Here is a 17,694-nt window from a genome sequence, read left to right on the forward strand (position 1 = left end):
GCAAACTGTAGCTTACATATTTCTCACTTTGTTCTGTATCATAAAGAGAAAAGTGATGCCTGAACACCAACTGCTGTTCAAGACAAAGGCTTCTTTACTTTCTACACTTATAAAGGATTTCCAACACATCATGTGTAGGCTATAGTTATTTCTTGTTTTCATTTTCTTGTTCATTTGTTATAGCTGAAAATCCGCTACTGTTGGTTAATATTTTATTGTGTTTTGCTTTACTCTTTCCATACATTGTTTTGTACAATTTCCTTGTAATTAATAATAATAAAAAAAAATGTGTGTAGTGTCATAACCGCGAGATTTCCCACAGCCCCTGAAGGCAGCAGGCGGCCAGCAGGGGGCGCTGCAGCCGCAGATCCTCTTCCTCTCCCAGAGCAGAGCTGCTCATCCTCCTCGGCTCTCCGGACACTAATGGCGTCTCTCCAGCAGCGGAGTGAATCCACGGCAGATTAAACCCTGCAGGGCGGCGGTCCGGCTCCTGCAGCCCGGGAGACTTCACCCCAGACCGGACACACTCCGCACGCTCTGCCGCCGCCGGTTCCCTCTCTCCGCCCGGCGGGCCGGAGGAGCCGCCGCCGTGCGTAAAGGCGCAGCGCCGGGGAGCTTCTGGATGAAGAGCCGGGGAGTTTCCTCCTGCAGACAGCCGAGCCTCAGCCTGCAGCCGCGGTAAGAGCCTGTGTGTGTGTGTGTGTGTGTGTGTGTGTGTGTGTGTGTGTGTGTGTGTGTGTGCGCGCGCGCGCCCAGCAGACAGACAGGAGAGTTTTCCTGCCAAACAGATTATCTCTGCGCGTCCACTTGTCAATTCTCATTCACCCGCCCAGATAATCCGATTAACATAATCCGGTTAAATTTAGGGAACACCCAACCCAACCAGACGAGACAACCCCCCCCCCCCTCCATCTCCATCTCCATCTTCATCACACCCAGTGATATAGAGGTAAACTGACCTCAAATCAGTGATGATAAGATATAACTTGATTCACACCAACAAACAAAAATCAGTTTTATCTTCAGAAAGAAGACCTTTTCATAAACATTACAACATTTTGTTACTACTTAGCCTACTACTCTGTATACTAATTAAAATTCACCACAAAGGTTTCTGACTGTTTATAAAGGTGGTAAACAGCTGTATAATAATCCTTTTTTTTTTAAATTTAATTTGGTTAAATCATAAATCTGCTCTTTTTACCATCAAGTACCACACACACACTGTGAGTTCCTAGGATTATTATAGATTATTATGAAATGTTGCTCCATTTCCTCCATAAAGGTTCTTATTATGATCCAAGTGAATGTGTTCAGTGTGGAGGGACACGTGATGCAGCGACCTGTGACTCACTGACCTGATACTGGAGCCAGACTGGTGAACCGGTCTCAGAAAACCTCCGCACACGAGTGTTGCCACAGAAACTGTTCTGCCCAAAAACCTGGAAACCTCAGCTGAGTGTTTACCTCCGGCTGCAGGTCGGTCGCTCAGTGATGCTGGAGGAGAAAAGATATAAAGTGTTTTTCATTTTGTTTTCTTTACTCATCATCATCAAGAAATACACCAAGTTTTACTAGATCATCCCATTGGTCAATTTAGCTGTTTAAGTGATGAAAACACAGACACCAAAATCATCCATGTGTTCCAGTAGATCATTAGCTCCATGCTAGCATACAATATGTTGAGTGATAGTAACTCCATGCTAACCCTTTAGCATACACTGTGTTGAGTGATAGTAGCTCCATGCTAACACTTTAGCATACACTGTGTTGAGTGATAGTAGCTCCATGCTAACACTTTAGCATACACTGTGTTGAGTGATAGTAGCTCTATGCTAACACTTTAGCATACACTATGTTGAGTGATAGTAGCTCTATGCTAACACTTTAGCATACACTATGTTGAGTGATAGTAGCTCCATGCTAACACTTTAGCATACACTGTGTTGAGTGATAGTAGCTCCATGCTAACACTTTAGCATACACTGTGTTGAGTGATAGTAGCTCTATGCTAACACTTTAGCATACACTATGTTGAGTGATAGTAGCTCCATGCTAACACTTTAGCATACACTGTGTTGAGTGATAGTAGCTCTATGCTAACACTTTAGCATACACTATGTTGAGTGATAGTAGCTCCATGCTAACACTTTAGCATACACTGTGTTGAGTGATAGCAGCCTCTAGCATTATCTCAAAAGTAAGAAAATGAGAACTTGTAGCAGCTAAAGCTAAATGCAAAGTAATTTTAAATTATGTGTGGCCAAGTCTGGCAGTTTTGTGTAGGAGATTGGTAAAAAGTAACACAAAATATAATATAAAAATGTTCTGTTTTGAACTAGCAGGGACTACTTTCCCTGTTTCCATAGTTACTGAAGGTGGTGGTGATGGGAGACTGTTTACAGCTAAAAATCACTGCACAGCGGAGGAATACGAGGTTTCTCACCTGAAATAGTTCCAGACATAAACCTGACTACATCAGCTGTATATTCAACAACTTTCTATTACTGAAAGGTAATAATCATGCTGCTGGCCTACTTTCACTCAACACAGTGAACTCTTGTTGACCGACTGGACAATCTGCCAAGCACTCTCTGTTTCCTTCAAGAGGTTAAAGCTTCCTGTTCTGACCCGCCGGCGAGCGGTGTGCGGCGGCAGAGTGGATGTGGTTCACCGGCCGCCTGGCCGCCTGGCAGACCGGTCGGCACAGTTGGCATCGTGGCACAGACATTTTTTTCGGCTTAGTTCTTAATTAGCCCTTGATTAGCCGTGCTTGTTGTTGCAGCTCAGGTTTTCTCCTTTACTTTGACCCAAATGATGATTTCTATTTTCCCTTTTCTTGCTATTTTATTTATTTATTTACTGGAAGGAGCCTAGGTTAGTATTTTACAGGAGGAAGGCATTCATCAGCTAGATTCAAAAACATGATAGAGTTCAAAATGAACGTCAGCCACCAACCAAACGCTGGTAAATATTAGCTGTGGCTGGAAGACAGCTGGTCATCATGTGAGTCCTCTTCTGTTCTACACATCTTGTTTTCTGCTAAAACAGTGAAAGTGTCTGGAGAGTTGTGGGATTTAGCAGCCGCTGAGGCCAGCAGACAGAAAAAAGGGAAATCTGTGTGGATCTGGTAGATAAATCTCACAGCCACTAAAGATAACTGACTGCCTGGTGGGCCCCGGGCCTCAGGTTGAGACCCGCCGGCCCAGTGTGAGCCGCAGTGACGGCCAAGTGTGTGTGTGGGATTTGAGGATTTTAACGTCCAGACGAAGCTTTCCTCCGACCCAGACTGACCTGAGGAGAAAACCTGCAGTCAAACACAGAAGAGCTTCAGCTTCTGCTTCCTCTGGCTCAGACCGGCTGATCTGGGGTCAGCTGGAAAGTAAAGGATTCAGATAAATGACAGAAAAACTGTTAGATTGAAGTCGATATGTTCCGCCGATATTCAGTAGCTTTGAATTGGACAATTTCATGCCAAAACGTTTTTAAAAATCACAAGAATTTAGTGTTTTCTTCTTGTCAGGGTGGAAAACAGCATTAAAAGCATCATGGGAGACTAAAACTCTCCACTGAAACCCAACAGAATAATACTAACACATATTGATCGTACTTGTGTGGAATCTGATCAAAATGTCTCATTAGAATCAGTTCAGTTTCAGTTCTTCCCACAGACAACCAGTGTAGTATTGATCAATAAATCTGTAATCAATCAAGCTGCATCATATCAGACTGTCTGGACTGGATCCAGATCAGTTGAATCAAAGTCCAGCATCGCTCCAGATCTCAGTCTGACAGATTATTGTGTTCCTGTGAAAACAGAAAATATTGAGGCTGGTTTGTATTTGTTGAGTTCAGATCATAATTAATATAGTTAATATAGTGTATAATATACTGCAGTAGATCTGCCACACAGATCCAAAATGAGACCTGCTCTACAGACTGAAATACACAGAGAAGGAGAGAGAGAGAGAGAGAGACCTTTCTTTCTTCAATTAGGCAATCAATAAATCAGTTCTCTTTGTTTTTATGAAAGATATGGTGTGTGTGTGTGTGTGTGTGAGAGAGAGAGAGAGAGAGAGAGAGAGAGAGAGAAAGAGAGTTCCCTCTCTGGGTCTGGAACAGACCTGGTGCTTGCCAGCTCTCTCACACACACACACTCTCTCTCTCTCTCTACACACACACACACACACACACTCCACAGGCTCCGCCCCCTCTGGTCAGGTAGATTAACAGCCTCACTGACTGTTTTCTCTGTCAGTCTGGTAGAAAACAGTTTCCTCTGCATGAAGCTCTGTAGACTTCAGACAGCAGAACTCTACATGACAGGCTGCTAGTGTCAGTCAGTCAGTGAGTTCAGCATCAGAGGCCACAGTGTTTCCTGCTGTCTGCTGGTCCCAGGTCAGCTCCAGTCATGGTCCAGGGGTGAGTGACGCTTTGATCTGCAGATTCTGATTTCATCTAATTGGTAAACATTGAAATTTTAATATTGGAGATGCGTTGACTGTGTTACAGATTGTAGGAGTTTCCCGTACAGCACTTTGTAACTTAAAAAAAAAAAAAAGAATAATGTAATTTCTTTTTATTGATATGTAGAGGGACTTTTCACCAGTATTATTGTTGGTTATTTATTATTATTAAGGCTGAAATGCGTTTTTACAAATTGATAAATGACAATAATAATAATTATAATATTGTAACTTATTTTTATAAATTTTTAGAGGCACTTTTCATCATTATTATTATTATTTTTAAGGCTGACAAGTGTTTTTACAAATTAATTAAAATAAATAATAATATATACATTGTTTCATGCCATCTCCCTCACAGACACCCATACATGATGATATATCATTATAGAAAGAGTTAATAGAAAACTTATAGAAAAAAAAAAATTAAAAGACAGAATCTGCTGTGTGGACGTGTTTTCCTTTAAACTTTATACACGTATTTCTCTATTTTTGTTTTTAAAGCCTTTTAATAAAACTCTTTGTAAACTCTCTTTTATGTAGTTAAGTGCTATATAATTCAATTTTTTTTATTATTAGGATTATTATGAGTGTGTGTGTGGCCTAATGGGAATTGAACCGCCGACTCTTGGTTATTCCTGGGTTTATTTGTCTTCCACACTCTGCTTCACTTTGTGTTTAAAATGTGAACTCAGGAGTTTGAAGAGGATTAAATCTGTTTGTGTGACTGTTTCCTAAAATAGTCGTCAGTGTTTCCAAGCTGTTACACTGCAGGTTTACTGTGGAGGGTTAGTGAGTTTTGTCTGCTGTTTTAGACGTGAAGAAATGTAGGGAAAACTCCTCTCAGCCGTGACACTTTGACTCCAGATCCTGATGAAATGTTTGCAGGGTCAAGAAATCAATTTCACTTAAAAACTGAGGTGATAGCAGCGATGTGTTTGGGTGTAACAGCAAGTTGGAGGATTGTTCAGCATTGGAGAACGTTGAAAACAAATGATTTACACCATATACATTATGATAATGATAATGATTGACACAAATCTGTTGATGCTGCCCATTCATCTGATCTGTCCAGGTGTTGATTGACAGTTTAGTGCATGATGTCATTCACTGATCCAACACAGGACTGACTGACCTGAGTTTGATCTGTAGACAGGATTTTGTTTTCTTTATTCATCCAGGAAACTTGACTGAAAGCTGCACTAAGCACGATTTCTCAGTAAAAATCCATCCAGTTGGGTTTTGGACACGTTGAGTTTTGGACATGTTGAGTTTTGGACACATGTTGAGTTTTGGACACATCTTAAGTTTTGGACACATGTCGGGTTTTGGACACGTTGAGTTTTGGACACATGTTGAGTTTGGACACATGTTGAGTTTTGGACACATGTTGAGTTTTGGACACATGTCGAATTTTGGACACATGTTGAGTTCTGGACACGTTCCATTTTGGACATGTTGAGTTTTGGACACATGTTGAGTTTTGGACACATGTTGAGTTTTGGACACATGTTGAATTTTGGACACATGTTGAGTTCTGGACACGTTCCATTTTGGACATGTTGAGTTTTGGACACATGTTGAGTTTTGGACACATTGAATTTTGGACATGTTGAGTTTTGGACATGTTGAGTTTTGGACACATGTTGAGTTTTGGACATGTTGAGTTTTGGACACATGTTGAGTTTGGACACATGTTGAGTTTTGGACACATGTTGAATTTTGGACACATGTTGAGTTCTGGACACGTTCCGTTTTGGACATGTTGAGTTTTGGACACATGTTGAGTTTTGGACATGTTGAGTTTTGGACACATGTTGAGTTTGGACACATGTTGAGTTTTGGACACATGTTGAGTTCTGGACACGTTCCGTTTTGGACATGTTGAGTTTTGGACACATGTTGAGTTTTGGACATGTTGAGTTTTGGACATGTTGAGTTTTGGACACATGTTGAGTTTGGACACATGTTGAGTTTTGGACACATGTTGAGTTCTGGACACGTTCCGTTTTGGACATGTTGAGTTTTGGACATGTTGAGTTTTGGACACATGTTGAGTTTTGGACACATGTTGAGTTTTAGACACGTTGAGTTTTGGACATGTTGAGTTTTGGACACATGTTGAGTTTTGGACACGTTGAATTTTGGACATGTTGAGTTTTGGACACGTTGAGTTTTGGACATGTTGAGTTTTGGACACATGTTGAGTTTTGGACATGTTGAGTTTTGGACACATGTTGAGTTTTGGACATGTTGAGTTTTGGACACATGTTGAGTTTTGGACACATGTTGGGTTTGGACACGTTGAATTTTGGACACATGTTGGGTTTGGACTCGTTGAGTTTTGGACACATGTTGGGTTTGGACACGTTGAATTTTGGACATGTTGAGTTTGGACACGTTGAATTTTGGACACGTTGGGTTTGGACACATTGAGTTTTGGACACATGTCGAGCTTTGGACACATTTGTTGGGGCCAATTTCATTGGTTGAGTTAAACCTTAATGGGCAGAGCCAAAGAACAGTTTTTTTTAGCTGTCTTTAATTTCAAAAACTGAACTCCAGTGAAGATACAAATGCATATAAATGGCAGTGCCTTCATATTCATGTCATCCTGATGTTGAAGGTCAGCAGCTAGCTAACTAGCTAACCTGGATAGCTATAGGCTGCTATGGCTAGTTTGAACTTGAATACTAAGTTCAAAGTTCACTAATACTAAGTTCACTAAGTTCTATCCATACTAAGTTATCTAGCTAACCTAGATAACTCAGTATGATAGATTGGATTGTTTCAGTTAGCAGCAGAGTGCTAGGCTTCATAATATTAGCTTCCTCCTCTCTTACCTCTTGTCTTTTTCACTGAGCTTCAGTCTAATGTTACTTAGCCAGAAAAACTGTGGTTCTTTAGCTCCACCCATGAGGTTTAACTCAACCAATCAGATTATTTCTGATCTAAAACTACAGTTTGCTGCAGTCGTATCTATTTCTTCTTCTGTAGTCTCATCTCCAGATATCATGCAGATCGTGTCACTTTGCGTGTTGAAGGAGCAAAAGAAAGAAAAAGAGAGAGCAGGCTCCAGCACGCTGGAGGCTGCAGCTGAAGTCTGCCAGCGACAGGAAGTCCTGGGCTGGCATTTCCTGTGGATGCGGTCGCGACTTCCTGTCCTCCAGCTTGGTTCAGGACCCAGCAGGCTTTGTGCTTTCCAAGAGCCCAAATCTGTTTTTTTTTTTGCTGGGCTACGGTCCAAGGAAGGAAAGAAAGCCAGTCTTCCTTTCCTGCTGCCGCTCCCTGCCGGGGTTTGTTCTGGTTTCAGCACTGAGAGGAAAATTATGATATAACAGCATTACAATGACTTTATTCTTCAAGTGCAATACATAAGCAAGAATTCCTCTTGTTGCAGAGGTGTGAGCAAGTCAACTTGAGGCACAAGTCACAAGTCAAGTCCCAAGTTTAAATGTAGATTACCAAGTCAAGTCCAAGTCAAGTCCATGTCATTAATGTCAAGTCTCAAGTCTAAATGTAGAACAGCAAGTCAAGTCAGAACAAATCAAGAGTCCAGTATCAATTTAATATCTTAAAGAAAACTAAATATCTAGGACTTTTCAATGCAATATGGTTTTAATAGGATAAAAACTTGGTAAGAGCATCATGAGTTTGATTTCTATAATATTCAACTTCAATAAATTCAATCATTCCATACAAATTCAGAAAACAGAATTTAAATTCTGTTTCCTTAGAGCTGGGTGACATTCTAATTCCAACTCTAGGAGCTGAACTGGAGTTCACCATGCATTCCCAGTTCAGTTCAGTTCCTGGCTCTAACCCCGCTTGCTGTCCAGACAAGCAGACAGATGTATTAATACTGTTGGATTCCTGGTTATTGGAGATCATAATGTCTTTTTACCTGCAGACATCTTGCCTCATCTGCCCTTCTCAGGTGAAATACCAGCAGTTCTGTTCTGTCCGGTTACGTAAGCCCGGCGCTCGTGTTACAGAACCAGAGACAGAGACCCAGGCAGCGGTTCGCTTCCCCCAAACTGTAGCTGAACTTTTCTGTCTGTTGAGGAGAAAAGACTCTTTCTGAAGCCTGAATCACAGATTAGCTCTTCACAAAAAACTCACTTTACCTCTCTCCAGTGAAGTTTTCAGTTGTTGGAAGACGTTTCTTGACACCGGTGAACTCCAGAGCTCCGTAACAGAAGAGTGATACTCTTTCACTGTCCCTGCCGGTCCAGGGATTCAAACCGGTGACCTTCCAGCCACAAGCCTCTTTTCTTCTGCTCCAACAGTCTCACAGGATTTTGTGAATTTGCACGAACTCTGAGATGCTGATTTCGTGTTGTGGACACGAGGGTTGAAACGCTTTGATGTCCATGATCTCAAGTGAAAGTGGGACATTTTTAAGGTGACAATGGAAATTAAAAATGACTTTTTCACCTTGTTTGCTAATTTTCCATGTCATAATATACACCTATTTCACAATAATTGCCATCAAATTTGTGTTTTCTTGTATTTTTATACCAAAATCCCATTCCTTTTCCTTCCTGGAAAACAGAGTATCTTTAATGGTGACCTCATGCTGCACCAGGAGGCGTGAATAAAAACTCGAAAATTAACTCGTTATCATGGGAAAATGGCGTAAATAAACTGTATGAATACATGTCCTTAATGGGCTTCTGTAGAAAGCTGATGCACAGAAGCCAACATCTCCAACAGCAGGTGAGGAAGAACAGGGACGGGGTTTTCTTGGCTTCGACGAGACGGATTATAAAAAGCGCTTATGTAAGTTGTATGTTATATAATCCAGTATTGTGTTTTCTGCCTGGAGGAGCCGAGGTGAAGAGCTGCAGCTTCAGTTAAACACACCGTCCATTTCTCTCTCACCTTTATTGATCCAGGATCAGTTTGGCTGCTGAACTCCAACCTGCTTCACTTTCACACTGAGCTGCAGAATACAGACAGTCTGCTGCTTTAAATCTCTAATGAACTCATTTTGGCATTTATTTTAATTTGTCTTTTCTTCTTTTTATTCATTTTATCTGACTTATTTTCCATGTAATGTGCTGTGTCTTCTATTTTATGTGATGCATTCTGTTTTTTGATACGTGTTACAGAGTTGTGACCAAGTCAACTTTTCTCAAGTCAGTCTCAAATCCTGAGGCGTTAAATCTCAAGTCTAGATTACCAAGTCAAGTCCAAGTCAAGTCCATGTCATTAATGTCAAGTCTCAAGTCTAAATGTAGAACAGCAAGTCAAGTCAGTCCAGTATCAATTTAATATCTTAAAGAAAACTAAATATCTAGGACTTTTCAATGCAATAAAAGTCCTATGGACATTTTACCTCTGCAATATGGAGCAATTGACTTGATGGATGATTTTGCAGTGTAAAACAGTCACATCATACACTGCAAAAACCCTCCATCTTAACGAGTCATCTAGTCTCATATTCAGCCTCACATCTTCTTGTTGTTAACCCAAGAGAAACATTCTGCAGTGAGGAGAGATAACTCCACTTGTCTCCAATGCAGCTTCACTTGTTTCAGGAGTTTTCTAGAACAGAGTGTCAGTCTGTTGAAACCAGTCAGAATAAGGCAGATCACTGCACTGCTGTCAAGGAAATGACCCTTGATTCTACTAAATTCTTCAAACAAGTTGATTTGCATTGGAAAACAAGAGAAATTATCTAACAACACTGGCTGATTTTGTCACTTATTTTAAGAAAATTCAGATTTTAGGACTCAATAAAAGAATAAATGACTTTGCAGTGTAATATAACCTCAGGCTGTAGATTTGGCGCTGCAACCCACAACCTGCTGTGTAACGTTTTAACTCATTTGAATAGTAATCAGGTCTGATTTGACTGTTGGCAGCTCAGAACAGTCAGACTCTCCACGTAATAACAGACAGTGTTGGAGCTCTTCTCTCTGATAAGGAACCAGTTTGCATGAACTCTGCCTGCAGTCAAATCTGCCTCATCATATTCAAATGATATGAAACGACTGTCATATCTCTGCTCTGCTCATTCCCAGCAGCCCCGAACGCCCCAGACACACACAGAAAGATGGAAAACTGCCTTTAATAAGTCATGAACAGAAAGAGGAGTGAGATAATTTCACTCGTTTCCAAAGCAGCTTCACTTTCAAGAATTTTGTGACAATATCTGACACTCGATTCCAGAAGATTCTTGAAATAAGTTGATTTTGCATTGGAAACAAGTGGAATTATTTTAACTTCATTGTGTTTCACTTTCAAGAAAATTTTAGCCTTGTTTTCTAGAATGAATCGTCAGTCTGTCGGTGTGTCCCTGGTTCAGAGTTAACTGTCGTGTGTTTTTCGTGTGTGCTCGTGTCTCCAGGTCCCTCGTGCCGGACGGGATGACGGCGGCCCGGTACCGGCCCGCCTGGGACTTGACCCTTGACCCCCTGCTGTCCTGTAAGCTGTGCCTCGGAGAGTTTCCCCCGGAGGAGATGACCACCCTCAGCCAGTGCCAGTGCATCTTCTGCACTCAGGTCAGTAGACAGAAGGATATCAGATGTTTCAGCAAACAAATGGATTTAAAGTTGCAATGTGCAACTTATCGCCGTTTGCTTAAAATTGTCTTTTCAATAATGTTGGGATGTTTTGGAGCGTAAAGATCGAGCTGAACATACCAGAGACTTACTTTGAAACCAAATAAAATCCCATCATGCAGCATCAGGACCAACGTTCCCGCTCAGCTGATCGCTTGGTGACTGACGGCTAGTAATTTATCACATATGATGATTAATAATATTCAGTCAGAATAGTCAGAAGGTTTGGAAGTTTCAGTGATGAATGACAGTGAATTTATTGGATTCAGTGGATTGAGGCTGTTGGTCTGAAACATTTTTCACCAACATGGCTGAAGTTCTTCCTCTTCGTCTCAGCAGGGTAGAGATCAGAGTCGGAGGAGACAGAAAGTTGCTTCTTAACATCGCTGCCAGTGGAGAACTGATCTATGACCTGCAGAAGAGCGTCAGCCATGTTGGAGGAACAGGTTGTTTGTGACTCAGATGTCGGTCCTGTGTTTCTGACTTCAGTTTCATTTCCCCTGCAGTGCCTGAAGCAGTATGTGGAGCTGCTGATCAGAGACGGGCTGGAGCCCAACGTCAGCTGCCCCGACTCCGCCTGTCCCAAACAGGGACGCCTGCAGGAGGACGAGGTCCGTACTGCACAACCAAACTATCACCGTCACATAAAAAAATAAGCTTGATTTTAGCATTGAGTCAGGCTTGTATTCAGTCTGAATCTGATTTTTAGTGAATTTTGCTTGTTTCAGTACAATTCAACTTTTTACCAAAACAAAAGACATTCGCTTGAGTGGAGTGAGCTGGCCTATTTCAATATATGGCATTACAGATATGTATAAATATATATTACAGTGGAATAATTAAAGATCCATGTTTGACTTTAAATTCAAGACAAGTGCAAGACAAAGTAATCTTTGGCTTAATTTTCCCAGTTAAAACTGGTTTCATCAAGACTTAAACCCAGTTCTAAACTGATGAGCAAACCGAGGTTTTGGTGTTTATTTAAAATATCACAAACCTGCATTTTCAATATTCATTCACGCCAGAAAGCTGGAGAATTTAGTTTTTCAATGGAACGGGCCTTTTCACTTTTATTACGTCATTATTACTTTTTCAGCAGCTGCTGACCGACACTCCTACACTGCAAAACATTGCCCAACATTTTACTGAATTTAATCCAGTATTCAGTCTTCAAATCTTGTTTTTTAGTGAAAAAATCTGCCAGTGGGGAGAAAATTGATAATTCCACTTGTTTCCAATGCAAATCAGCTTGTTTTGGGAATTTTCCAGTGACAATATATTGATACTTGTGAATTTTTCACTTGCTTTAATAAAAATAATATTTAAGAGTGAATGACTTAAGTCCCCCCCCCCCTGCAGATTGAGTGCATGGTGGCAGCAGAAAGCCTGCAGAGATACAAGAGGCTGCAGTTTGAGAGAGGTGAGAGCAGCACTGAGGTTGTGTTTATTTTCACATTTTCATACACATTCATACAGAACATATTTTATGTTTTTCAGTCATTCAGTTCTCTGGTGCATTTTTCTTTATATTTACAGATGTTTATGCATTGTTTAAATATGTAATAAAGTATTTAGTGCTTGACTATAAAGAGCCAAAAAAGATCCTGTGCTTTATGAGAGCTAAAGCAGAGACACAGTGTTGAACTGTCCTCTAGCTCTCAGTGGATGATATAGTTCCTGTGTTTCCTCCTCCTCCTCCTCCTCCTCCTCCTCCTCCTCCTGCTCCTGCTCCTCCTCCTCCTCCTCCTCCTCCTCCTCCTCCTCAGAGGTTCTGCTGGACCCGTGTCGGACCTGGTGTCCCTCCTCCTCCTGCCAGGCGGTGTGTCGGCTGCCGGAGGCCGAGCCGCCCGGCTCCCAGCCGGCCCGCTGTCCGCTCTGCAGGCTGGACTTCTGCTCGCTCTGCCGGGCCGCCTGGCACCCGGGCCGCGCCTGCCGGGACCGGGACCGGGACCGGGACCGGGACCCGGAGCGCCCGCCGGGGAACAGGTAGGACCGGACCGGGACACAAAACACTGGGAGACGAGTCAGTCCAGTCAAACATCTTCTGTTCAGCTGCTGAAGTTACAATTCTGCAGAAATGAGGAGCTTCCAGGGAGTTTAGTTTGGATCCAGACTCATCAAGCTCATCAGATATATGATACTTGGTGTTGCCAAACTATTCATTGATATTAATGAGAATTCATATAAAATGTACACAAGTGAAAGCAAGTTTATACATGCAAACAATATTTACAGATGTAGTTTAGCAGAACAAAATGAATCGGAATTCAAAACAAAACCTTTCAGGGATTTTTCAAGTTTTTTCAGCAGTTTTCTGTCTGACTGAATATTGAATATCACAAAAAATGCACAAAAAATTGCAAGATTAGTTGTAATATGTAGTTATAATACAATTTACATTATTTACTTTAATTTACATTATTTACTTTTTTGAAAGCCCTTGATTTGATCATAAAATCATAATATATCTCTCTCTCTCTCTCTCTCTCTCTCTCTCTCTCTCTCTCTCTCTCTCTCTCAGTGAAGCGTCTCCCATCAAGCGCTGTCCTAAGTGTCAGGTTTTCATCCAGAGGGATGAAGGCTGCGCTCAGATGATGTGCAAGAACTGCAAACACGCTTTCTGCTGGTTCTGCCTGGAGTCTCTGGACGTGAGTCTGAGTCTGCCTCCTCTCCTGCTTCCTTTCCTTCTCTCCTCCCTCCTCACCTCCTTTCTGCTGGTTCTGCCTGGAGTCTCTGGACGTGAGTCTGAGTCTGCCTCCTCTCCTGCTTCCTTTCCTTCTTTCCTTCTCTCCTTCTCTCCTCTCCTCCTTTCTGCTGGTTCTGCCTGGAGTCTCTGGACGTGAGTCTGAGTCTGCCTCCTCTCCTGCTTCCTTTCCTTCTTTCCTTCTCTCCTCTCCTCCTTTCTGCTGGTTCTGCCTGGAGTCTCTGGACGTGAGTCTGAGTCTGCCTCCTCTCCTGCTTCCTTTCCTTCTTTCCTTCTCTCCTCTCCTCCTTTCTGCTGGTTCTGCCTGGAGTCTCTGGACGTGAGTCTGAGTCTGCCTCCTCTCCTGCTTCCTTTCCTTCTTTCCTTCTCTCCTCCCTCCTCACCTCCTTTCTGCTGGTTCTGCCTAGTCTCTGGATGTGAGTCTGCCTCCTCTCCTGCTTCCTCTCCTTCTCTCCTCCTTCCTCTCGATCTTTTTCTTTCCTTCTTCTTCTCCTTTTCATCTTAGCTCCTCTACTCCTTTCTATCGTACCTCCTTTCCTCCCTCTCCTCCTCCCTCATCTTCTTCCTCCCTCTCCTCCTCCCTCATCTTCTTCCTCCTCTCCTCTCCTCTCCTCTCCTCTTCCTCCTCTCATCTCCTCTCCTCTCCTCTCCTCTTCCTCCTCTCATCTCCTCTCCTCTCCTCTCTCCTCTCCTCTCCTCTTCCTCTTCTCCTCTCCTCTTCCTCTCCTCTCCTCTTCCTCCTCTCCTCTCCCCCTCTCTCCTCTCCTCTTCCTCCTCTCATCTCCTCTCCTCTCTCCTCTCCTCTCCTCTTCCTCTTCTCCTCTCCTCTTCCTCCTCTCCTCTCCTCTTCCTCCTCTCCTCTCCTCTCCTCTCCTGTCTCCTCTTCCTCCTCTCCTCTCATCTCTCCTCTCCTCTCCTCTCCTGTCTCCTCTTCCTCCTCTCCTCTCCCCCTCTCTCCTCTCCTCTCCTCTCCTCTTCCTCCTCTCCTCTCCTCTCATCTCTCTCTCTCTCCTCAGGATGATTTCCTCCTCATCCATTATGATAAAGGTCCCTGCAGGAACAAGTTGGGTCACTCCAGAGCCTCGGTCATCTGGCACCGGACTCAGGTACCGACAGTTCAATTCAATTCAATTCAACTTTATTGTCATCTGACCCCCCAAATGGTGCAAACAGGCAAAGGAAAAGGGACATACCGTATATTAAATAGCAATGTAAAAGGATACAATAAATCAAATGAAATAAAATGCCCAGGGCAGCAGTATCTCTTAGAAATAATAAAAATGCAATAAAAATACAATATACTGACGAACCAGAAACTCAAGTCTCAAGTTTCTGGTTTGAAAAGAAAGCCGCTCTATTTCAGGTTCTACTTCAGGTTTTTCTGAGTGAGGAGAAAGTCACCAAAGAAACCTGCAGGAAGGATCTTTCCAAAGCCTTGAACTCCGTCACCCGTAACGCCTAATTCATATTTCATGTTCGTGTCAAATATGTATCGGCCCGTCCGCCCAGTTTCCTCTGCAGTCAGCACTTAAAAATCCATTTAATCGTCCCGTCAAGCTGAAGGCAAAGACTGAAGTCACTGAGGTCAGAGAGTTTAAAGCTGAGATCAAACCTCCAGCTGGTTTTCTTTGGTTTGAACCAGAGGTAAAGATGACAGTTTGTATGGAATGATTGAATTTATTGAAGTTGAAACTGATTATAGAAATCAAACTCATGATGCTCTTCCCAAGTTTTTATCCTATTAAAACCATATTGCATTGAAAAGTCCTAGATATTTAGTTTTCTTTAAGATATTAAATTGATACTGGACTCTTGATTTGTTCTGACTTGACTTGCTGTTCTACATTTAGACTTGAGACTTGAGACTGACTTGGGACCATGCAGCCTTACAGTTGACCAGCATGACTGAGTCTCTGCTGCCTCCTGCTGGATCTGTACTGAACCGTCACTCAGGAGCACAGAATACAAAATATGAACTGTTTTAGTCATTTAACTGGTGTGTGTGTGTGTGTGTGTGTGTGTGTGTGTGTTTGTTTGTCCTGCAGGTCGTTGGGATCTTCGCAGGCTTCGGTCTGCTCCTCCTCGTCGCCTCGCCCCTCCTCCTCCTCGCCACGCCCTTCGTCCTCTGCTGCAAGTGTAAGTGCAGCAAACGGGACGACGACCCGCTGCCCACCTAGCGACCGTAACCCACGGCAACGGCGACTTGTCGTCAACGTCACGGCATGTTGCCCGTGGGCATTTTTGACTTTTTGGGTCCGTCGCTTCGCTGTTTGAATGGCATTTGAAACCCGGCGCCGCCTACCCGGACGGGTCTTGGGTCGGGCGGGAGGCGTGGCGTGGCGTCGTCCCGGCAACGACATCTGGTGTCGGACTGTGACGCTCGGGGTCGAGGCGGGTCAGGACGGACTGGAGGTTGAAGCTGAGGAACAAACCAAAGCTCCCAGCAGAGGAATTTGGACAGAAAACGTCTCATCAGACACAGAGTCCCTCTGCCTCCCACTGCAAAACATCTCCATCTTAACAAATCATTTAATGTAGTATTGACTTAAAATCTTATTTTTCTGAAAAAAATGAAAAAAATTCTGCCAATGAGGTGAGATCATTTCCCTTGTCTCCAGTGCAACTCAACTTGTTTCTTGAATCTTCTTGATCGTCTTGTTTTCAATATTGACACTTTCCCCACTTTCCTCGCCCACCGAGGTTTAACTCAACCAATCAGATTATTTCTTCCAGAGCAACTCTGCCTCTGAGAAATGATTGTAGAACTAAAACTACAATCTTCACCATTGGCAGAATTTTTCACTTGTTTTAAGAAAAGTAAGATTTTAAGACTTCTCGATTAAATGTCTTGTTAGATCGGTGTGTTTGTCGTGTTTCCCACTGCAGAGCGATCATGATGCTAGCCGACGTTAAAGCTGCAACAGGCAACTTCGCACGTTTGCAGCCCAAAATGGCAGCGAGACGTAAGTGTTTGAATTTTGAGGACTTCATTACATCCAGACTCCTCCTTCCGTCCTTCTTCCCTCACCGACTTCAGCTTCCTTCCAGCCGGAGCTGCTGCAACCTGATTTGAAACAGCCAAGGTGCCAAAAAATGCCTTTGTGATTCTTTAAAATGTGTCTCATAACATGTAAATATACTGTATCATATATTTTCTCTTTTATGATGTACAGTTAATGCTTTGAGTTCTGTTCTGCAGAACCTGACAGACTGGTTCAGTTATTCTCTCTTGTTTCCAGACTCATCAAGATTATTTCAGGATGTTTTTAGTGAAATCATCTCACTGCACTGGCAGATAATTTTACCGCTTTCAACAAATGAGACTTTTTTCCAGGAGAATGTAACTTGTTTCAGGACATTTTCTTGGTAAAAGTGAAATTGTCTTGGAGAAAGTTTCTTGTTTCCAGATTTTCTTCATTGTTTTATGATGATTTCTTGAAAGAAGTCATATTGGCATGAATCAAGTGAAATTTACTGAAAGCAGCAGATTATCTGCCAGTGCAGAGAGAGAATTTGACTAAAAATATCATGAAAGAAGCTGATAGGTCTGGAGACAAGAGAACATCACTGGACAGATTGTTGTTTTTTGCAGTGTATCCATTCGGACAAAAAAAAAAAAAGAAACCAGAAATCAGTACCTAAAGTTCATCATTTAGTAGCTTGGAAATCTAGATGATCCAGACTGTAAACGTTTTTGTCATTTTGTCAACTTGGGTTTCCTTCTCTCCTTAAATGCATCATCATCTGGTTCAGTTTGGTTTAATCAATCATTTTTAGTTAGAGTTGGTGTCTCTCTCAAATGTTGTAAAATGTTATTTTTGGCACAAAACTCTTCAATTAGAAATCTGTTGACGTGCGCTGCAAGTGACAAATCCTGGCAACAGGGAGAGATAATTCCTCTTGTTTTCAAAATTCCCTTTTCAGGAATTTGAATGAATAGGCTTATTTTTTTTGC

General features: G+C 42.4%; 1 protein-coding gene across 1 annotated transcript; it reads left to right on the forward strand.

The window, feature by feature from the left end:
- The first annotated feature begins 637 nt into the window (after positions 1 to 637).
- rnf144ab (ring finger protein 144ab) lies at positions 638 to 15,998 on the forward strand. The gene is made up of 8 exons (XM_078289926.1): positions 638 to 678; positions 10,822 to 10,975; positions 11,542 to 11,646; positions 12,395 to 12,455; positions 12,802 to 13,021; positions 13,557 to 13,683; positions 14,756 to 14,845; positions 15,785 to 15,998. The coding sequence occupies exons 2-8, from the start codon at positions 10,841 to 10,843 to the stop codon at positions 15,914 to 15,916; spliced, it is 870 nt and encodes a 289-aa protein (XP_078146052.1). The 5' UTR covers positions 638 to 678; positions 10,822 to 10,840; the 3' UTR covers positions 15,917 to 15,998.
- The last annotated feature ends 1,696 nt before the right edge of the window (positions 15,999 to 17,694 follow it).

Source organism: Centroberyx gerrardi, chromosome 18 (assembly GCF_048128805.1).
Source record: "Centroberyx gerrardi isolate f3 chromosome 18, fCenGer3.hap1.cur.20231027, whole genome shotgun sequence".
NCBI classification, from domain to species: Eukaryota; Metazoa; Chordata; class Actinopteri; order Beryciformes; family Berycidae; genus Centroberyx; species Centroberyx gerrardi.

What these genes read in the sequence shown, in the direction of transcription:
- rnf144ab (XM_078289926.1), top strand. Translation starts at nt 10,841, where the DNA reads ATGACGGCGGCCCGGTACCGGCCCGCCTGGGACTTGACCCTTGACCCC. An exon ending in GAGGCTGCAGTTTGAGAGAG is followed by an intron (nt 12,456 to 12,801) that starts GTGAGAGCAGCA and finishes CCTCCTCCTCAG; the next exon opens with AGGTTCTGCTGGACCCGTGT. An exon ending in GAGCGCCCGCCGGGGAACAG is followed by an intron (nt 13,022 to 13,556) that starts GTAGGACCGGAC and finishes TCTCTCTCTCAG; the next exon opens with TGAAGCGTCTCCCATCAAGC.